General features: G+C 34.4%; 1 protein-coding gene across 3 annotated transcripts in view; it reads right to left on the bottom strand.

Annotated features, from left to right (window-relative positions):
* Positions 1-2,165: 2,165 nt before the first annotated feature.
* DSE (dermatan sulfate epimerase) overlaps positions 2,166-24,041 on the bottom strand; it is an 88,191-nt gene continuing 66,315 nt past the window's right edge. For 2 of the 3 annotated variants that reach the window (XM_031964380.1, XM_023503184.2), the window contains 4 exons: positions 17,710-17,963; positions 12,393-12,632; positions 9,002-9,209; positions 2,166-5,847 (listed from right to left, as the gene is read on the bottom strand). In XM_031964380.1, the coding sequence (XP_031820240.1) occupies positions 4,068-5,847; positions 9,002-9,209; positions 12,393-12,632; positions 17,710-17,963 (2,482 nt within the window). In that variant the 3' untranslated portion in view covers positions 2,166-4,067. Of the gene's footprint in view, positions 5,848-9,001; positions 9,210-12,392; positions 12,633-17,709; positions 17,964-24,041 lie in introns of those variants that run through there. The other variant, XM_031964381.1, reaches the window with a different exon arrangement.

The following is a 24,041-nucleotide window of genomic DNA, read 5'->3' on the forward strand; positions in this document are numbered from 1 at the left end:
GGGACCTTAGTGCATCAACTCAAGCCTCAGCCCATTACACTGCATCTATGTTTAAAACATAGCTTTGCCACTTATTATTTGTGTGATCTTGGGCAAATAATTTAATTTCTCCTGGCCTCAGCTTCTTCAGGTATAAAATGAAGAGATTGGATTAGATGGTCTCTAAGGTCCCTTTTAGCTTTAAATCTATTTTTCTTTATCACATATAAGGTAGACAGATATCCTAGTTTGTGTATAGTTTGTGAAATACATAGCACTTAACAATTGAGCAAAAATTACAAAAAAATTTTAAAGGCATTTTTATATCATTTTCACCAAAAATACTAGTTATGAATAAGAAATTTCAGTTGAAATAAATTTATAAGTCTGAAATTTATGAAAACCTAAAAAATTGATCAAATAGTTTTTGGAAAAGCATCATATTTATAATTTTCTTGTTATTTTATTATGAAAAATAGCATGACAAAATGGATAGAGGGGCAGTCTTGATGTTAGGAAAATTTGGGTCCACAAACTGACTTTGCCATATGCTAATGACTATGCAAGCCATTTAACTTTCTGTGTCACAGGTAACTAACTTTCAAAGAAGATTAAACATTTCCGTGCCAGTTGCTAAATTGCATTAGTGAGTGGAGTTTCATACTGGGAGTCTACTGCACCAATTAAAATACAAATGCAGGGCAGCAAATTACAATTAGGCATTTTTGAGTTATATGAACAATGACATTATAGGTTATTGTACCTAAGTTCATTAATACTTTTAATGTACATATCAAAGAAATTAGTTCTCAAATGGGGGATGACAAATATTGTCAATCATCATTAGCTGAGAGACTTCAAGCAAGGGAATTTGTTGCTATCTTTATTCCTGACCCACCGAAAGAGTTTTTATGTTAATAATTCTCAAGATATTTTTTTAAAGGGCTAGGAACCCAAGTCCAACAATAGCTCAAATTTTATCCAAACGACTCAAAACATTTCTTTGATAATGAACAGCACTGAAACTGATGCCAAAATCAGTCCAGTTTTTTTTTTCTTTTCTTTTTTCTTTCTTTTTTTTTTTTTTAGGGATTTGAACACTGCTTGGCTTAATTGCAGAGATAAAAAGTTTCTTGGTTTTTACTGAATGGGCACTACCAACCTTATAAAACAGGCTTCATTATGAAGAAATGTGATTTATATTTCAGCAGTGAGCCAGTTTCACAAGCCACTGAACTTGAGTTTTATCTTTCTTCTCTAGTGAAAGGACTATCAGACCATTAGAGGGAATGTCAGCATATGAAATGTCAGCATAAGCTTACTTAATTTTAGTGGCACATTTGATCCAAGTTTAAATAGCTGGAAAAATATGTCATATGTAAAGGTGCCCTTGTTATCTAGCATCAGCAAATGGAGAGGAGGGGGAGAGAAAACTCCAATTTTTAGACTGTGTATTCATTCTTTCAGGTCTGAAGTTGACTTGCATTGTAAAATCAAAACAATGTTTCCTTTTATCCCTAATTTCCTTTGAAATATTTCCAGCAATCTGTCTTTTTAGATGAATATAGTGAGGGAGCAAGGTGAAGGAATAGCTATTGAAATTAAGTACATTTTTAGTCTTATATAAAGTCAGTCTAAATCCCAGTAAGTGTCTATTCAAGGCAGACAGAAGCATTGTTCTTTTGAAAGCAGTAGTCTTAGAAACAAAGTGTATAATGATATCCTCCCCAGGGGCCTTCTATACTAAAGTGGGAAATATTCCTCTTTTTTTTTCTAGGGTAGACATATGGTAGATGAGTAAAGAACTATTAAAAGTAAAATCTGTGGTTACCTCATATAGGAATGGTCAAATTTAAAACTGATGACTTCTAATAAGAAAAAAATAGATGATATCATCTTTCTTATGTTTAAACAAAGAAAAACTCTTGTTATAAACTGTCATTTTTAACAAAAGGAAAACAGTAACAATTGTCATCACTTTAGGCTTATAAATTAAAAAACTTCTTATTTTCCTGAAAATCAAGCTGAAAATAATTTACACATTTTGTAATGGGAGCCACTCAAATGTGTTTATGTGTAATAGCTAAATCTTGGAAAAATATCTTTCTTAAGAGATTTGATTTCTCGCAATTTCCCCCCAGATAATAGTGCCGACACATCATTTCTGAAGACACAAATTTCATGCGTTTTTACATTTCACATAAATTTTAATGTTTGACATTTCTTATCAATCTCATTCCTTGATGTTCACATTAAAGGTTAAAGATCACAGTCCAGAATATTTGTGTCAAAAGGAAATACAACAGAATGTGATTTGATTCTGTGATAACTATATTGCATAAAATCTCAGCCCTTTAGTTACTAGCAGATCTCAATTAGAACAAATATTAGATACTATTAAGTGGTTGTATTATTTAAATTTGCACTGTATAGTTCCACTAAATTGGTTCCAGTTACCTTACATAATTATAACCCCAAATAGTGTGAATCTGACTACATTCACCTATTTCATGGTATTCATCATTTGCACTAATTGGAATCTACTTGAAATGAAATTGTAACAAAACACAAATTTTTGAAGAATGGAGGAAAAAAGTTGTACATCTTATATGACCCTTCTATATAATAAAGACAAGATAATATAAAAATGGAGACAATAATCATCTGTTTATTTAGCAAAATAAACTTGAAGGAAAGCATGATTCTTCCCTTATTAGAAACATAACCATCATATATAATAGTTTGCTTCTCAAATTCTTTGGTGTGGAAAACTACACACAAATGTTTGTTCCCTTTATCCTTTTAGCTGATAACTCCCCCCACCCCATACAAAGAATAGCATGATCAAACAACTTTTAGTTCCAATTAAACCTCCTATTCTGATAGTGAATCAGATAAAAAAAATCATCTCAAACTATACTTGGAAATTTGAGAAGTGTTTGTCAGGTGTTTGTGTGCATGTGTTTCTGTATGTATATGAATGTGCAAATTTATGCCACTGAAAAATTTTTCCGGCCTCTGGGGGGAAAATATTCTAAGGTTTTTTTGGTACTATGGTACTCTCTTTTGCACATCTGAATATTAACACAAGATGTGAATGTTTGTATTTACCTATGTGTATATTCCTACATATGTATGCCAACATATATAGCATATATACATATATGTGTGTATATATATCTATATATCTATATACATATGTATATATACATATTTATACGTTTATGTATTGTATCCACTGGAGAATATCACCTCATTGAAATCAGGGACTGTTTTCTTTTTCTTTTCCCCAGTGTATAACCCAGTGGTGTGCACATAATAAGCAGTAATATTGGTTAAAGTGGATGTGTAAAAGAGTGTTGGATTTGGAATCATAAAACCTGAGTTTGAATCTCATAGGGCTCTGCCACTAACTCCCTATATCACCTTGGATATGTTACTTTCTTCCCCTGGGCTTCAGTTTTCTCATCTGCAAGAAGAAGGGAAGGGGATAAGACTAGAAGAGCTCTAAGATCCTTTCCTGATTTAAAGGTATGATCCAATAAAATGACCTAATTAAAGCACTTATTGAGACTACCTCCAGGGGAATTATTTTGTGCTGCAACAGAAATTGTGTTTCAAAATTTAAAAGCTCTCTGGCAGTCATGGAACAATGTCTGAAGATCAAATTCAAGATACAAAACCAATTTTAAAATCAGTTCCCTCCCTCTTTTTTATGCTGTGGTTCAGAAAAAGTATGATAATTACTTAATTCTGGACTTTCTGTTTCAATTAAAAGTAATCATCCTTTCACTGTTGTCATTAGCAAAGTAAAGCACTTTTCCAGATGCTGTGGATCATCAAATGAGTCTTCATTTTCTGAGAGGTTATGCCTTAAGTCTTACTGTTTCTGTCTCTATTTCTGCCTTTGTCTGTCTGTCTGTCTGTGCTTCCTAAAAAGATCTTTCTCTTTCTCCTGATCGCAGATTTCCTGGAATGCAAATGAGAAAACTAAAACCACTCCCCAAATTAGCATCCTCTTAGGAGTATTTGAATTTTGCATAGATTCCAGGGATCACAGAATGGTTGGGCAGTTCACAGTAGCATGACTAGCACTGCGATTGGGAACAAGAAGAGTACAACCAAAGTAAGATGCAACTATCAACCAGAAGGATAGCATAGACACATCTTTGACCATGTAGACTCTGGGCCCTCTGAAAGTAAGTCAGTTGCATTGCTAGCATGACAAAGAAAATAGCAATGTTCAGAATGAGGAAAAGCCTGGTATAGGAAGCAGATATTGAGGGGGCCCTGCTTCGGGCAGTTGTCACCATCTGGGCCTGCCCAAACTGGCCTCTGAATGGTACCCCAATTTTGTGTTTCACATAAGAGACATCAGCAAAATCTAAAAGGTCTTTCATTTCTTCATCTTCATCTATGGGCAATTCTTTCTGTGCCAAAATCTGAGCTTTCTGTCGGATCTTTTTCTCATTTACTTCAATCTGTGCAAAAATGTCAGGGACGGCATCAATGAACTTGTAGCGCCTGGCTGGCCTTCGGTTCTTTTTTGCCTTGCCTTGTAGCTGCTGTTTTCTCTGCTGCTGCTGCTGCTGCTGAGAGATTGCAAATATCCTATCGATAGCTTCCTCTGTCTGTCTCTTATCTGAAAATCTCAGCAGGCGCTCAGCAGTCTTTCGAAAGCTAGCTGTGTTACGGACGCGGGACAAGATCTGCTTCTCTAGCTGCTGGAAAACTGGCTTGAAATGCTGGAGACTGCGTTCTACAATTCCGGCATAGTCCTTTACTTCAGACACAGGAGAGCTCTTAATGATGGCAGACTGATCAAAAATAATCTTTTGGTGATCTGCAATGACATGTGCAAAGGCTGTTTGTCCAGTGGCCTCACCTGTCCAAAGGTAAACTGCGTAAGCATGGTCACTAGTGGCTATAAATACATCTAGTTGTTGAGCATCTCCATGGAGGTTGAAGCTTTGAACATCGATAGAAGGTCCTATGAAAAGATAGGCTACCTTGGTGATGGGACTCCGGAGGTGTGTAGTGACATTCACATAGTTTGTTCCATTGTACGGATATCCCCGGGGGTAAGTCACTGAAGCAATGGTTGCTTTCTCACTATAGCCAGTATCATCCATCCAATACATTTTATATATACCGTCTCGCTGCTTAATGCAAGCCCCGTGGACACCATCCACGACAATCTCTTCAAAAGGGACATCCACATTGTGAAAAAAGCTTGCCGCTGTCTCTAGAGGACTGTCTTCTTCCAGGTGGATTTGGTCCACAAGGAGGAGGAGCTGAGGGTGCAAGAGAATTAGGTTCCTCTGGAAATTTTTCAGTTTTAGCTGAGGATTGTAGGCCCCCACTCCTTCCCCTCGTATAAAAACCACTCCCTCCTTCTCTAGAGCAGCCACCACTCTCCCCTGACAGTGGGCAGCCGAGTCATGTTTGTACTTTGACCACTTTGATGAACAGTCTTCTGTGACCTGACCCTCCCAGGGAGAGAAGCAGCTTTTTGATACTGCAGGGGCAAACATTAGCACATTGTTGAAGAAGGTGTACTTTGGCCCATAGAGAGCCTCCGTGATGAAAGGCACACCATTGGGAGCAAAAGTAAATGAGTTCTGATCAGGATGCTCATGGCCAGCATTAAAATTTCTCCATCCTTTGATCCATTCTTTGTACTTGTTTCTGTGGACAATGTCATAGATTGCACGTCCTCCAAGTTTTCCTGACTTGAAGGAAAGGAAAGGTCTATTGATCTCTGCAGGCAAGGCACTTCCATAAGTCACAACACCCCAGTCCTCAAAATAATGCAGTGTTGGGGTTCCATAGTCTGGTGGGGGTACAGAACCCAAGCTGGCTTCGTACCTATTAAAATGAATATTAAAGAAAATAAACGTCAAATTGATGACACATCAGAGCATATGCAACATGTGGAAGAATAACATGAAATAAGTATATAATTATTGGAGAGACTAATGTACAAACAAAATGTGCTCTGCATTGTCTTGGTATTGCATAGCTCTAGGAACCTCACAGTACAATAAGTCATGACAGTCTTTAATGGAACATCATAGCTACCAAACCAGTAGAGGTCTTTGGAGATTCTTTGGGGATTCTCTAAGAATCCTAAGGCCACACAGGCAGCGAGAGAGCTAAGCATATCTCAACTTCTTATTCAGAAACTTGAGAACTGCTACTACTAACACAAACCAGTTGGAACTCATGATTCTAACCATATTTCCATGACCTTTAGTTTGTTGTTTGATGGATACTCTAGGAGAAGAACTATTAGCACTTGAATTAAAATGAAAAAAAAATCACAATGAGGTTCCATCATACTTCTGCCTTCTTAGATTTTTTTTTCTTTTTTGAAACTTGAAAGAAAGATAGAACTTAGGAAGAAAGTAAATTGCTCTGTAATAGCAAGGAACTGGAAAACGAGTGGATGCCCATCAGTTGGGGAATGGCTGAATAAGTTGTGGTATATGAATATAATGGAATATTATTGTTCTATATGAAATGATGGCAGGCTGGTTTCAGAAAAGGATGAAAAGGCTTACATGAACTGATGCTAAGTGGGGTGAGTAAATCAAGAGAACATTGTATATAGCCACAAGAAGATTGTATGATAATCATGTGATTATGTGACGGCTTTTTTCAACAATAAGGTGATTCAAGGCAATTCCAATAGACTTGTGATAGAAAAAAGGAATCCTCATACAGAGTGAAGAATATGGAGACTGAATGTGCATCACAGCATAGTATTTTCACCTTTTTTGTTATTTGCTTGTTTTTTTCTTTCTAATTTTTTTCCCTTTTGATATTATTTTTCTTGCACAGCATGATGAAGATGGAAATATGTTTACAAAAATTGCACAATGCTTAGCCTATATTGGATTGCTGTCCAGGGGAGGGGAGAGGAGGAGAGGGAAGGAGAAAAATTTGGAACACAAGGTTTTGCAAGAGTGAATGTTGAAAACTATCTTTGCATGTATTTTGAAAAATAAAAAGCTATTGTTACTATTTTTTTTAAAAAGTGAATTATTAAATGGCCAAAGTATAGTATACAAAGATAAAATTTCAGGGAACTACTTACACTTTTTAGATCTTTTTTCCCCTTTCAGATTTTACTTCTTAAGTCTGAATCTAAAGCCCCAGAAGAAGCAGTATATTGAAAAAAAATGCTACTTTGCAAATTAAGAGATTCCCAAATTGGTCCCGATTCTTCCCCTTATTGTTTGTGTGACATTGGGCAAATCATTTCATTTCTCTGGGGTTTAGTTTCTTTTTATGTAAAATGAGGAGGTTGGCCTAAATGGTCTCTAATCTTCTATGATCCATTTAAATTGAATGTAAACATTTTGTTACATAGTTGGGGGAAAAGCTTTTTAGGGACTTTCAAGACCATCTAGTTCCACTCTTTCATTTTACATATGGAGGACATTGAGGTCTAAGGAATTTATTTAAAACCAAGACCCCTTGACTTCAAATTTAGATTTCTTTTCCACTGAACCATATTACTTTTTATGGGTTCACAAATAAATACTACCTTTTGTTCAGAGTACTTACGGATGACTAGGGAAGAAGGGCTGATACAAATAATCAATTACTCTTATTCTTCCCTCTAAGCTGGAACAATTTTGGGTGAAGTTGATTTTATGCTTATTTGATTCTGGACCTATTTGTTGTTTGGGGATTTCTGAGTTTCAAGACAAGAAGTCAGTCTTTCCATATATTTTGTCAAGCAACTAGGACACTGTTGTTGTTAGCATACCACATCAAATGTAAATTCACAGAAACTAGTCAAAAATAAAAACTTTCTTCCAGTCTTCTGTATTTTTCTCCTGCCACTAGAATTCATGTGTGCCAGGGGAGAGAAAATGGCTCATACTTAGCATTTATCTATTTCCCCATAGCCAAAATTTCAAATCCTTGATTAGATCTTATAGTTTTGGTAAATGGGAGACATTGTCAAACATTTAATGTACTATGAATTTCAAAAAGTTTTTATAATTGCAAATTAACAATGAAAATGTCAGTCCAAGAGCAGTAACACTAATCTATTTATTTTTCTCATTAATGGCTTAATGTATTTGTGAAATTGTGATAAAGTGAAAGAATCAAACCATGAGAAGCTCACTACTCAAATGATGGAAAAGAGGTAATGGGTTAATGATTAACTGATTCCTTTTACTTTTTATTCTGAAGTATTGGATAACAACAATGTACTTGGCAATACATAAAACAGATGGTGATATAGTGTTTCCCCCTGGAGGCTTCAAAGATTATTTTGTGAAATTAAGGCAAATCAGTGATGAATGGTTCTTATATCAAAGAAATGTTGTTGTATACTTTTTAAAACCTTAAAAACATGCTTAGAAACAAGTTTTTCAGAATTAGAAGATTCTTATATTCCATTTCTCAGAACATGTTTTTGTATGAAATTTGTGATATCATAACAACAAAAGTAATTCCAGCCCAAAACTTATTTCTTCCCTTTTATAACCATATCCAGACAGATATAAATCATAAAAGTATGTTCTGTTCTATAATAATGCAAAGTAGGGAGAGATTTGCTCCTCACAACAAACTAGAAAGGTCTTTTAGCACAAAAATTAAGACTATCTGAAGAGATGTTTCTTGGTTTCAAGATAGGGCACAGCATGATATAAATCATGCTGATGTTGCATATCCTGTGAAATATGGATATTGGCAAGCTATGTTTTAGATTAAAAATAATGTAGCTTGCATATTACATAAAAATAATTCCAATGCTTTCCTTCTCTTAATTATTTCCTATTTATCTTGTATATTTCTTTTTATTTACTGTTTTGTATATACTTGTTTGCATGCTGTTTTTCCCACTAGATTGTAAACTCTTTGAGGGCAGGGACTGTCTTTTGCCTCTTTTGTGTCTCCAGCTTTTAGCTCAGTGCTGTAGGCACTTAATAAGTGAATATTGATTGACTGATTGATTACCAAAGCCTAATCTCTTTGAAGACAATTCAAGGTATCTTACCAGAGAAATTCAGTGTGCAAGGTACACCAGCGCTGCCCTTTTGATGCTGTTCCTGGACCTTCTATCACTCTGTTCTGTCGAATCTGATCTGCCAGCCAATTGCCACTGCCATTACGCATGACAAATTTATCTAGAAAGACCAACTGACTTTCTGGCCCATAAAACCAGTTGTAATTTGAGTCTGCAATTGCCACTGTTCTTTGAAAACCTGAATGGATGGGGAGGGAAAGATTGAAAGAACAAGTTAATAAATATTTTAAAAACTTATATGCAGAAAATAAATAGTTTTCTGATGCATTTGTGTATTTAATTCTTAGGAGTCACATTAATCTAAAAAAGATTCATGAAATTAACTTTATGAAATATATACACAGGTTCTAAGTGTTGACATGGCTGCATGAATGCTCTGTAAATATTTTGTTTACATGAAGCTCAGGAACTGATCTATTTTATTATTAGTTAGAAAATTAGGGGTTTGGGGCTTAAAAAAAAACTCTTACCATGTCAATCTATGTATCCTTTGGCAAGAGATTAATTGATTACTGTGTTTCTGTTTGCCTATCTCTAAAGTGAGGATAACTCATGTGAAGTTATGAATACACATGTGAAGTCAAAAACAAAGAATGTGAGTCTAGCCATGTTACTATTTTTCTCTGTGTTTCACTTTCTCATCTGTGAAATGGGAGTGATAATATCTATTGCACTGTTATGGTGATTATGTATTGAGATAATATACTGAACTTTCCCCCCAAAACTACATGAAACCAAGCCTCTAAACAGAATCTGATGTAATGAAATCACTCTCCAGTTAAAGACAGACTGGAAAAACTTCAAGAAAGTTCAGTCTCATTGGAGTGGAAAGGTGTTCAGCCTAGCTCAGATAAACTGTAGGAAAGCTGTTAAGAAGGTCTGAATCACAGCAAATCATCAACTAAGACCCTCAGTCCTGGCTCAGTAGAGGAGCAAATCAGTGGGGCAGTTTCCAGTCCCAGCTCAGAACGCAAACTCTGGGAAAACAAGCTTTTCCTGGAAAGAACAGCCAAGCTACCTACTACAAACACAAGGGGCCCCTATACTCAAAGCCAAGGCTCAGAGATGTATAGGAAGCTTGGGATAGCATCCCCTTTACTCCAGGAGCAGAGCTCAATCATAAAAGTAAAAAAAGAAGAAATACCAAAAGAAAAGAAAATGAGCAGAAACAGACAAGAACCCTGACCACATAGAAAGCTCCTATAGTGATAGGGCAGCCCAAAACACAAATTCAGACAATGACAAAATGTGCACAGAAGAAATCTTAAAGACTGATATGAAATGGTCTCAAGCCCAAAGAGGTTTCTTGGAAGTGTTCATAAAAGACTTTAAAAGGCAAATGACAAAGGCAGAGGAAAAAATGAGAAAGGAAATGAGAGATATGCATGAGAGAGTCAACAGCTTGGAAAAGCAAAGAAAAAATTGTTTGAAGAAAACAATTCATTAAAAAATAGAATTGACCAAATGGGAAAAGAGATACAAAAGCTAACTGAAGAAAATCACACATTAAAAACTATAAGAAGGCAAATGGAAACTAATGACTTTGTGAGAAAGCAAAAATCAGTCAAACAAGCAAAAAAGAATGAAAAAATGGAAGAAAATATGAAATACCTCATTGGAAAAACAGCTGACCTGGAAAATAAATCCAGAAAAGAGAATGTAAAAATTATTGGCCTACTTGAAGGCCAAAAAAAGAGATTATTAAGGAAAACTGCCCCAATATTTTAGAAACAGAAGAGGAAATACTCATTTAAAGAATCCATAGATCACCTTCAGAAAGAGATCCCACAAGGAAAACTCCAAGATAAGCTGTTGCAAAACTAGAACTACAACCTCAAAGAAAAGTTACTGCAAGCTGCCAGAAAAAAACCCAATTCATATATCAAGGATTAACAGTCAGGATTACCCAGGATCTGCCAGCTTCTACAATAAAGGATTGGAGAACCTGGAATACCATATTCCAGAAGGCAAAAGACTTAGGGTTACCATCAAGAATTAACTACCCAGTGAGACTCAGCATCATCTTTCAGGGGAGGCAATGGAGCTTCAATGAAGTAAGAGACTTTCAATCATTTCTATTGGAAAAAAACAGAACTGAACAGAAAATTAAATCTTCAAACACAGGATCAAGAGAACATAGAAGGGTAAGCAGGGAGAAAATATATATTACTTAAAGGTTAAACTGTTTACATCTTTAGATGGGAAAATGATATCTGTAACTCTTCAGAACTGCATCTGTAACTAGGGTAGATAGAAGAGGATGTCACAGACTGAGGGTATGGTTGTGAATGGACTGATGTGATGATATCAAAGAAAAAGTCATTAAGGGGTGGGAAAAGGTCTGTAGTTGAAAAAGAGGAAAGGGGAGGTATAATGGGACAATTAGTTCACATGAAGAGATGAAAAAGACCTATTAAAATTGAGGGAAAGAAGGGGAAAAAAGAGATAATATATTGAAAAGTGCCTGACAAATCTTAAAGCACCATCTAAATGTCCATGATTATTATTCTGTCACTAAAATTGACCAAATCAAGGGATTTTTCACATGCATTTTCAGTATCTTGCAGGAACACTTTGTAACCACCCACTAAAATTATACTGTCATGAAACAGCTCAATTCTACTAAATGATTAGATGAAACAACTGACTGATAAACTTTTTTCAAGGACTGTCTCACAAAAATGGTCTTAAAAACTATCTCCATACAAAAACTGACCAATCAGCAACCAGAACTTATGGAAGGTTATGGAAGGAAATTCTATGGTCATTGCTTTTTTAGCTTTCTGACCTGAATCCCATGGATCCTACTTCTAAATGTAGTTAGAATATATCTTTTTAAAATTATAAACCTAAGTATTTCTAAGATATTGAGAGAAAGAATGAAAAACAAAGTAGGACAATTTAAGTATTATATGCATGTGCAAGAAAATGAACCCATCAGTATAATTACTTATTTTTCATATATATAAAAATTAGATAGTGTATATAAAACCAAGATAGTATACATACAGAAATGTTCCTGGTTAGATTTCTTTTTTTTTTTTCCTAACTTGCCTTTTAACCCTTTTAAAAAAAAAAACTCTGCTTTTTAAAGCTCATATCATTATTGTAATTTTGTGCTTATCATAAATCCACATCAATTTAACAAATATCCTGTGTTTAAGTACAAAATGTATTTATTATTGAGGAAATCACTTTTGTTTAAGAAGACAAATATCCTGGATAAGTGCCCATAATCCAAGGGTTTCATCCTTCTCCAAAATACATAAATAAAGAATAAATGTTTCAATGAAGAAAAAATTGAATTCTTTTGCTCACAGTTGTTATCATTCTAATTCTTCACTTCCTCTGTGAAACTCACCTGGAAGGACTGTTCTGTACATGAATGCAAAGTGTTGCTTAAGCCAAGGATGATTAAAGTGGTTGATATCAAAATGCCTCTGTACCAGGAACATGTACTGAAAGAGGGATCTGGTGGTATAGCTACCATAGGCAACTCCTTCATAGAGGGAGCCATCCGTGACTTCTCTGAGTAAGACCATAGACTTCTCCATGATGGCCAAAACTTGTTTGGTCCACAAATAGGCTTCTTGAAGATAACCTAAACCAGAAAAACACATGGCAATGATAATTAATTGGCAAAGAAAAATTTAACAACACCCTCAAAGAACCCCCGTACTTAAGACATTAAGTTGGAGGGAAAAAGATTGCTTCTGCTAAATGAACTGAGTAGACTAATTTATGCTATTTGTATTTTGTAAATTTCTTATTCCAGCTGAGTCAGGTAACAATCATTTAAGCACCTTTCATATGGCAGACTCTCTGCTTAGCATTAGGGATACAAAGCAAAGTTCTAACACCATTCCCACAGCACTATACATATTTCTCATTGTTTTTTGAGTTTCTGAGAATTTAAGTAGGATTTTATAATTGATAGCAATAAATTTTTATGATGAATATTCAGGAAACTGATACTTACTTGAAGATTTCTGTGGTTCTATCAGTGACACAAGACCAAAACATCATTTGTCATATATGTCATAGTAAAGATTCCTTTCATATAAAGATTGTAGTAGTTGTTTTCTGATGTCCCTTCCAACTTTTAGAATCTGTGATTCAATTTGGGGGACTTCTTTCAGAATTCCTCTGTACCTTGTTGGCCAACATAAGTTATTGTAGCTGGATTAAGCTCATTGACTGGTGGCCAACATGGTGATAAATCTCTCTAAACTTAGGTCAGTCCTTTGGCTATAAACACCCGCATCCCTTTGTTAGGTCCCTACTTAAGTCAAGATGTCACTTGTGGTGTCCTTGCTCCTCTTCAGAACAAACAACAATCTGAAGCCTTCCCAGTTTAGCAGAAGCCAGTGCTTGTACTCTCGTGTATAGCCTTCAAAAACCCAGAATCACCTTTACCTCATAATGTGACATCCCCGAAAGATTTTAAATGAGAATACTAGTATTTTCACCAATAATATATTGTCATGAGCAGCGTGTGATCTTATGTTTATGAGAAAGTAGTTACATATTGAACAATAACTGCACTAAATTTCACTAAATTAGTAACAGCAACTGAAAATACCATACACCCTCTTTTTTGTTTGCTATACCATATAAAATTCAAACATGTTTGTTTTACAAGCTTAGTGACATAATCCATTGGCATTGCTAGTGGAAATAGATCTATAGCTTAGTGTAATAAGCATGCTACATAATACCAACAAGAATCTACGTAGAAGAACATTAAAGGATGTATCAGAATAATATATGACTGAAAAGGGAGAGAAACTTGTCATGTAATGAACCGATAGAAAGATGGGATGTTCTACAGATATCCAAGCAATTCAAGAGATCAAGAAGATGTTTCCTAATAAATTGGTTATACTTCCTTGTGCAGGATTTATAGGATACAGACAAGAATCACACAAGAGGAGAAATCATGGAGCAGTTGTAATCTTCCCAGCCAGGGAGAGTATATCAAAGCAATCCTGAATTTGTGGATTCATAGACTAAGGTAGAAAGATATCCAAGTATGAAAGGAAGGATTCACTATGGTAATACAGAATTTAAATCTAGGTTCTTGAAATGGGATTCTATCTGTCTTTTTTATGAGCCTTCTGAAATCTATGCTTCCTAATGCAAAGTTGTGGGTCAGACTATTTCTATTTCTATCCCAAGGTGAAGTCATCCCTTTCTTTTCAAGGTTTAAACAGATCAGTTAATTCCTGCTTGTTGGTTAGAACCAAATCCATGACAGTTATTCCCCTTTCATCTTTTTTCTACTTTGGTGCAGAATTAAATTACCACTAAAGGCAAGTTCCCTTTTGGAGAATTTAAGTTCCCCATTCTTATAGTATAATGTCTTTGGACAAGTTTTCATTTGTGTGCCAGTCATTTAATCTTTTCCCTCCTTTCTAGGTGGTCTGTTATATAGTCTCACTACAATATTATTCTGTTGTTCTTTACTCAGATGTTTTTAAATTATGTTTTATCCCTTCTTGGATCTTCACATAGGAAGACACACCCTGAGCTTCTGTATTGAACTTTCCATGATAATTATCTTTACTTTTTAAAAACATATAATTTTTTAATATAAAATGCTACTCTATCCCCTTGATTTATTTGATTAATTTTGATTAATATATATATCTAGAAAGAAAAGGTGACAATAAGGGAAAAGTGCCTCGGAATCAAGAGGAAAGCCTAGGATCAAATTCTATTTCTGAGGTATGTAACCTGTTTCTTGGTAAATCATATAATTTCTTAGATTTACCTCCTCCCAACTTCCCCAGAGCATTGGACTGCCTAGATAGAAAGGATTTTTTCCCTGAAAGTCTATTATACTAATGAAATGCTATCCCTAGACACACACATTCACATTCCAATTATGAATTCCATTATTCCAATTCTCAATAATATCTCTGAGATTAAATTTGTCTTTTTGCATTAGGTTCTCCACTTTATTATCCATCCTTGGTTCTTTTGCTTACAAGCAAGTGAAGCTAGAGTTTCATTTCTGGATCTTTTCTTGTATCTTGTGAATTCAGAACTGCTTTTCTTCTTTTGTTATATCTATTATATTCTTCTTAGCATCTGGATTGGCACATAAATGTGGCTGGTTTGCTTCTTCCCTTTTCAGTATAAGATCTCAATTTGATCCGATTCACAAGACTCCAGAAATATTGTCTTTTTAAAAAAATCAACCTTTTAGATGCCCTGTTTCCTTGGCCATGTCTACTATTCTTATATTTAAACTATGTCCTAGAAATCCAAATCTCTTTCTCAGAAACTACTGTCTTTTAATCAGTTGGTCATTTCTTAAAATCTCATCTGTTTTTTAAAGCTTCTCCCTTCAAAAGATGGTAATAATGAAAACATTTTCTTTGGACAGTGGTGGTAACAAAAAAAATGTCTAGGCTCCACAGACATTACCACTCTTCCAGTAAATTTTTTCATATATTATGATTTTAAAGAAATATTTTCATATATAATAATTTCTAAGATTATAGATAATTACCTTAGTTTGGTGAGATTTAGAATAAAAACTTCTTAGAGGTAGTGATTATTTAATTGTTTGTATTTCTCTTCCCAGCACCTAGCACAGGGCCTAGCACAGAGTAGGTAGTTTAAAAATGCTTGCTTGATTGGGGAGGATTCTATTCCTTGATAAGATTAGCTAGACACCCCAATCTTCCTGATGAAGATTTAGGATATATCCCAATATATTTAGGATATATTTATTTAGGATAAATTCCTCTGAGATTTGGGGAAACACTAGTCTCAAAAGCTGTACTTCTATATTCCGTTATTTAGGATGAGTGAGTCACTTCTACATTTAGCTAATTTCTTCCAGTTCACATTGATTCTCAAAGGCTTTTTTTTTCCTGAGGGGATAACAACTTTCGACTTAATCCTCAGTTTCTCCTATTGCAGTTATGTACCATATTCAGAAACTATAATGTAAAGTATATTAATAAGTATTTATAGTAAATGATAAATATATATAGACATATAAATATACATATGTATGTAGTAAGTACTTCTACTAAGTACATTAATATATTGCATGTCTTTTGCCCTGAAGAAGCTAATAATCTAGTAGAGAAGAAAGAAAAAGTACACCCAAAATGTCCAAAAGAGTTATACTTAATAACTTCCATATTTGCATTATGTGTGATGGCAATTCAGTAAACAGTTTATATTCTGTCAGCAATAATATAGTTAAAGCGCCAAAACATCAGAAGACAGATTTTTTTTAAAGATTCAAAAGATTTTAAAAATATCAAATCTATCCTTTTTTTTTTCTACTAAAGAGAAAAAAAAAATGATTTGGTGCCAGTGAGAACTAATAATAATAACAATAGCTAACATTTACACAGTGCTTACTTTGTGCCAGGTACTGTCCTGAGTGTTTTAAATTTATTTCATTTGATCTTCACAACAACCACAGGAGGTAGGAACTATTATCATCATACCATTTTATAGGTGAGGAAATTGAAGCAGGAGTTGTGATTTGCCCAGGTTATATAGTCAGTAAGTGTATGATGTTAGATTTGAACTCGTCTTTCTGACTACTGGGCCAGTATTTTACCTCCTGTGCCTCTCAGTTGCCTTCTAACCTCACATTCCATTCCTGTATTCTTTTTGCTATATCATGCTACTCCTCTTATGGCTGGGCCTTGAAATTCATTATATTTATCAAGGGAAAGGAAAGAATAGCTTTTCCTTCCTGTTTGTATTTTCCTGAGGTGAATATTAAAAATAATTTCCATTCTCAGGGCACATACGGTAGATAAAGGACAAAAAAGAAAGCTAGACTGAGATAAAATCCTCAAAATGAATAATATGCAAGGGAATATTTGAAATCTTAATACACTGACTTTCCCCCCTTAGCATCCAAGTATTCCTTGAATATCTTAATAGTTTTCATGAAAGTGACTTCATTATTTTAAAAATAATAGATACAAAAAAAATTCATTTATAGAACTCCACAATAGATCTCAGGCACTTAGAGGCTATGACCTAAGTTCAAATCCTGCCTCAGATACTAGCTATGTGATCATGGGCAAGCCAGTTAAACATTCTGTGACTTAGTTTCCTCATCTGTAAAAAGAGACTGGATTCAACATTTTCTAAGGCCCCTTGCAGTTCTAATTCTATGATCTTGCTGGTCCAATGAGGCCTCCCTAGAGCAAAGGGAAATGAAAGACTGGCAGTCATGCTGTAAGCTCAAGTTGTATGTCTACAAAGGAAAAATGAAGTGGTATGTTGATAATTATCCTGTGAGCCTAAGTAGTCTGGACAGCTAATTCAATTCACTTTTAAATGAACTTTTTAACCCCAGGCAGCTATTTTCAGTGCCAGAATTCACTGGATAATTGCCAAATCTTCACTTTACTTTTTGTTCTGATATGTAGCCTAAGGAAATCACAATAATACCATATTCAATAGATTAAAGTTAATATAATTAACAAAAACCAAAGAAAATACAACTTTGAATTAGCTAGTACATGTCCCACCATGACTCCAGGTCATGAGCTTGTTTAGGATCTGAGTACTAATGTGAAATATAAAGGATATAGCAAGCAGTCAGAATTACTCCTGCTCAGGAAATAAATGGCAAATAGGATAGATGCAAATATCATAAATCTACTCCCTTATTTGAATTTATCACACACCTTGATTCATCAGAACCAGGCTTCCCGTCAACAGAGCCATACAATTGGTAGGCTGGTGATTGTGCAGGTATTGGAACCCCCATCCTCGGCGGTATGATGTTTCATACATGTATCCTGAGGCATTGGCAATAACTTCAAGAAACTTCTCCTGTTGAGTCTTGCTCAGGTAGTTGTACAGGAAGTCATAGGCAGTGGCAAAACCAACCAGAGAGTGAGCAAGGGGGACCTCATCCCAAGGAGCATCTTTTACTAGCCTGCAAAAGAGAAAGCAGTATAACTGTAAATGACCTAATTTGCAAAAGATTTCATCATACTTCTGGGGTATTAAGTTATAGAACTCATGAATCTAAATCAATATTTTAAAGATTTATGGACATGTAGCTAAATGATACTTCTTTTAAAAAAATGAATATGAATATCTGATGTGATTGTAGTGAATGCTTTCAATCCTTAGACTTCTGAAAGTAAAAAAGTTTCAAATAGATTGCTTTTTAATGAGAGATAAAGGAATCAATTTCAATTATATGTTTTTTTTTTTGTGTGTGTATGTGTGTGTGTGTATAGAACAGAATATTCAGATGCTATTCAAAATTTCCCCAAATATTCCTTCCATTCACTCTTCCCATTTGAAAAATGTCTTTTAGAAATGAAAGATTATTATGTTTACTCATATGGTTTCCTTTGTCGAAACATCCTATGTGTGTCAAAGCTAAATGTGATTTAATCATTTAGCATTCAAAAAGTATGTATAAAGTATTTACTGTGACAGGCAATGCGCTAAGGGGGAGGAATACCAAGACAAAAGTGTATTAATCTGTCTTCAAAAAGCTTATACTTTAGGAGGGAGCAATATATACATAAAAATTAATATAAAAACATATACAAAATATTTTTTTACAAAGAGGTCATTGGAAAGTGGGGTAATTGTAATGGGATTCTTGTAGAAGCCTTTGCATTTAGCTTTGAAAGAAGCTAAGTTTGCCAAGAGGCAGAGGTGAGGAGGTCACTCTAGACATGAGGCCAAATAAGCATGGAGAAAGAATATAGAATGTCATGTATAAGAAACTGATGCAGTCAGTGTGGGGATTTGTTATAAAGGTTTTCCCCACCTTGGTTGAGGTAGGGTGAGGGTGGGAGGAGGGATTCTGTATGAAGGAAGGAATGTGATAGCACTGCCAGAAGAAAAAAAAAAAATAGAAAAAGAAAAGTGAGTCATTGAAACGTGGTTTTGAGATGAAAAGAGAACAGAAGGAAGGCCAAAAAAGAAATTACAAACAGACAGCTTTGTGAGTTACCTGTTAAATTTATCACATACTTAAAAAGAAAAGCAGCCTGCATTTTATGGAGATGTAGAATTTCAAGTATAATCCTGTCTTTATATGGAAGGATACATTCCACTGTGTATATGAAAATTCTCATTTTGGTTCATGTTTGTTAAGAATTTTTTTTTTATGTCCAGGGCAGGGAACTTTCCCTTATTTTATGCCCTCCCCCTCCCAGCCCTTATCTTCTATTTAGCCATTATATTCTCTAGATTCCCATAGACTTTGCATATTATCTGTCAATACATCCTAAAAATTATCAGGCCTTTTTATCAGAACCTTCTTTTTTGTGCCGTTTCCTCAAATTAGGATGTGAATTCCTTCCGAGCAGTGACTCTTTTTTTTTCTAACCAGTATGCTCAATATTTAACACATAATAGGAACTTAAGTGTTGTTTCTATAACAAACAAATGTTTGTTCAATTTAATTGAGTCAAGACTAGAAACCAGGACTCCCAATTCCCTACACAGTTAACTTTGCACTATACTGCTTGACATATATAGATATATGGATATGCAGAAGTTATGTTATATAGAATATCTCTACATCTCTATATATGCATATGTGTGTGAATTCTGAATTTGTGCTTTCATCAGCTTAAGGAACTCTCAGAAAAAGAAAGCTCCTTTACAAAATCAGATTGCAATCTATTTTGCAACTAATAATACCAAAGGTTAGCCTAGAGTTCTGAAAATTTAAGTTATTCATCCAGATAGTATCTGGATCTGGATCTGGTCCTGGCCAAGATTCAAGTCATAATAGTAGAGTAGGGACTTGAAATTATCTTACTAAATATTGCTCTCCATACCCTATATGTTGGCCAAACTGACCTACTTGAATGAATGAAAAAACACTTAAGTTCCTATTATGTGTCAACAATTCTGACAGAAAGTCATTGCTCTCATTTTGGTCAGATCAGTGACTGCCAATTCTGATTAGGCTGTATGTAGTAACATTGTTATTATTACTGGCTAATAACTAAAAGGCTAATAAAGTAGGTAATTCGGAGCAGTAATTCCTCTAATCACTTTCCTTTACATAAATAGTCATAAGCAACAAAGATCTTCAAAATCTATTCAGAATTTGTAGAAGTTGGGAATTCTTAGTAATTGTATTTTACTTGCTTCCTTTACCCTTTCCTTTTTTACCTTCCACAAGCACTTAAAGGATTACCTACTATATGCATAGCATCATATGAGGAGCTGTACAGAAACAAGAACAAAGGAACATGCAGATGTACAAGAGATTCCCCTGCAACACAGACTCTTAACTCAGTTATTTTCCATGTTTATTCATCTCATCAATAGTTGGCTAGCATATCTGTGAGACATTAGCACTAATAAAACTAAGATTTGTGAGTGGAATTACTATATATTGCAGTAAGCTTCACTGTGTGGTCACAGATTGAACCAACCAAGCAGTTTTTTCAATTTCTCCATAGTCATAAAAGAGACTAGGCATAAGAGAATGATAAATTAATTCCAGTTTCTTAGAAAGAAACACTTTGGAGCACGTCTTACCATCAGTGAATAAATGGCGCTATCTTCAAAGCAATTTAAGAGCACAGCTAGAATTCATCTAGGCTAATTCTTTAAAAATTTTTTTCATAAATATTTTATTTTTTCCAATTATATATAGAGTTTTTAATATTCATTTTTGTAAGGTTTTGAATTTCAATTTTTTTTGCCCCAAGACAGCAAGCAATTTGATAGAGGTTATACATGTACAATCATTTTAAACATATTTCCAAATTAGTTATGAAAGAAAAATCAGAACAAAAGGCAAAAAAAAAAAAAAAGAGACAAAAATAAAGCAACAACAAAAAGGTGAAAATAGTATGCATGGGTCAGCATTAAGTCTCCATAATTCTCTCTCTGGATATGAATTAACCCTGAGATTCTTAATCTGGGGTCCATGAATTTGCTTTTAAAAAGATTGTGATAATTATATTCTAATATAATTGATTTCTTTTGAAATCTTAGGTATTTTATTTTATGCATTAAGAACACTATTCTGAGGAAAGAGTCCATAAGCTTCACTGGTTTGCCAAAGGGGTTCATGACACAAAAACTATTAGAAACCTTGATATGCAAATAGTGAGGTCCAGAATGATAAAGTGATTTGTTTAATCTCCTTGACAGTAGAGAAAGTCTTATTTTTGTTTTTCTATCCTCAGTGCCTAGTACTGTGCATAGTAAGAACTTAATAAATGTTTGTTCAATTTAATTGAGTCAAGACTAGAAACCAGGACTCCCGATTCCCTACACAGTTAACTTTGCACTATACTGCTTGACATATATAGATATATGGATATGCAGAAATTATGTTATATAGAATATCTCTACATCTCTATATATGTATATGTGTGTGAATTCTGAATTTGTGCTTTCCTCAGCTTAAGGAACTCTCAGAAAAAGAAAGCTCCTTTACAAAATCAGATTGCAACCTATTTTGCAACTAATAATACCAAAGGTTAGCCTAGAGTTCTGAAAATTTAAGTTATTCATCCAGATAGTATCTGGATCTGGATCTGTTCCTGGCCAAGATTCAAGGCCAATATTCTATCCATTCTATCATTCTGCCTAACTTGTCTCTTTCCCTCACCATTATGGCAAGCTTATGCACACACACACACACACACACACACACATATATACACACACACACATTTATGCTTCATCAATCCACTAAATGTATTTTTACTTACTTTTGCTCCTATCTCATTCAAAGTGACACAATATTTAGGGTTGGAAGGATTCTTAAAAATCATGTCATTTAATCCCCTCATATTACAAAATAGGGAAATTCAGACCAAGTCGGTTAAGTGACTTTTCTATGACCATACATGTATGGTGAAACAGTGGAAGAGGTGTTTGCTCATTTCTGCCTCTGTCATTTTTGGCAAGTCATTTAAGCTCTCCAGGTCTCAGTTTCTCCATCTGTAAAATAAAGGGGTTGGACTAGAAGACATTTAAGATCTTTTATAGCTCTAAATTTACAATCGCAAGTTGCAGAGTTGAAATTTGAACCCATGTCTTCTTATCTTAAGTTCTTTGTAAACTGATGTTGGAAACTGCAGGCTACATCTACCTATTTCACAAAATGCTTTAAAAGAATGGATTTAAAGTAGAAGATGAAATACAAGACAGCAAAAATCTCAGTTTCCTTCAGGTAATATAAAGTATAAAATTTATATGGCAGATAAAGTTATTTAAATTCTGAAACTTAAGGTATAATAGCAATTGCTTTTTTGATCACATGAAAGGTGTAGTGATCATAGTTCTTTATGACAGATTAGTCTCTACCTTTCTATGATTATAAAACTCATATCTACTTTGTGTGAAAGAAAATTGGGAAATAATGAAGAAACCACAGCAAAAATAAAGTCCTTTAAAATTGAGTAAGTACAGAAAATTGGGTCAACAAATTACTTTTAGTTACTGTCATAAGTTCCAGTCAACCCTATTTTAGTACCAGTTTATTTCAATGAATATTTCTATCATAATTACAAATAGAAAACTTTCAATATTTCAGAAGAAGAAAGGCAAAAACTTCCTTGGTTAAAAACTGGCAGCATTTTTTGTAAGATATAAATCCAGGATCTAGTGTCAATACTCTTTGGTAATTTCACTGGTGCCCATTTATACTAGATGATCAAACTCTCCTTTTTTTAAAAAATAAAAATTATTTATTATTTTTAGCCAATATAAAAAGTCTGTAAAAGACTAACTGGGCATGAAAGAAGTAATTAATGATAGAATTACAAAGTTTTTCTATAGGCTATTTTCAAATGTGTGTGCTTTAATTAATATGATTAATTAAAGCATTTTATAGTGGCCAGTGGCTAGGTGCTAGAGAGACAAAGACAAAAACAAAATATTTCATATCCACGAGAAACTTTCAAGGATTTTTCTTAACTTTTAACAGATAAAGCATTGAATTAAATGGCTTGAGGGAAAGAGAAGAAACAGGAATATGCATATTCAAAAATAATAATAAAAATAAAATGTGCTATTAAGAAAATGAAATTGTCATTTAAAACTGAAGGGAAACAAGCCAAGTACAATTATTTGATGAGGCAATTGGGGCTAAGTGACTTTTCTAGGGTCACACACCTAGGAAGAAGACAGACACCTCTGTCTGAGGTCAGATTTGAACTCAGGTCTTCTTGACTTCAGGGCTGGTGCTCTATCCACTGAATCACCTAGCTGCCCCCAAGTGCAATTATTTGTAAAAAACATAAATTACTTTAATTAATTGCTTTTAACTTAATTTATATTAATGTTATGTTATGGTAATTACTTTTAAGACATTGGACAAGGCTACGTGAGGGAAGGTCTACAGACACCAGAAATGAATCTGTGCAGGGGTGGTTGATGTTTCCAAGTTAAGCGTGGACATAACTCCATGGTTACAGTATGCTGTAAAGTATATGTCTTGCCTGCTTTTCACCATGCAAGGAACCTATCACTACATTCCTTGTAGTTTTGGCTTGGAGTCAACCCTTGGAAGCAGAAACACTTGCACCATTACTCAGCCTTTTTCCCCCTTGCCTTATCTCAGGCTTTTTGCAATCTTTGCCAAATGAACAAAGTAGCTAAGTTTTAGAGATCAAATCAATTTATTATCTACGTAGTATCTTAAAAGTTGAAACTGCTATTAAAGCAGTTAGAAAGTGGTTAGAAAGTATGATTGAAAGAGATGCTTCCCAGTTTAACTCCCAGATAATTCACACCAATATTTGATGAGGAAAAAGATTTCTCAGACAATGGAATCTCTAATAGTACAACAGAAAGAATGTTGCATTTGGAGTTACAAAGTCACAAATTCAAATTTCACTCCTTATCTGCAAAAATAAAGCAGTTAGGTTAGTGCTCTCTAAAGTCCTTTTTTAGCTCTGCAGTGGGTGACCTTAGAATGCTATATTAGCTCTTTAGTTACACTGATAACCCAAGAAAGAGTAAAATGTCCAGTTTGTGGAATGGTATCTGTGCATTGAAGAGAAAGGAG

The sequence above is a fragment of the Sarcophilus harrisii genome, chromosome 4 (assembly GCF_902635505.1).
Source record: "Sarcophilus harrisii chromosome 4, mSarHar1.11, whole genome shotgun sequence".
Taxonomy (NCBI): Eukaryota; Metazoa; Chordata; class Mammalia; order Dasyuromorphia; family Dasyuridae; genus Sarcophilus; species Sarcophilus harrisii.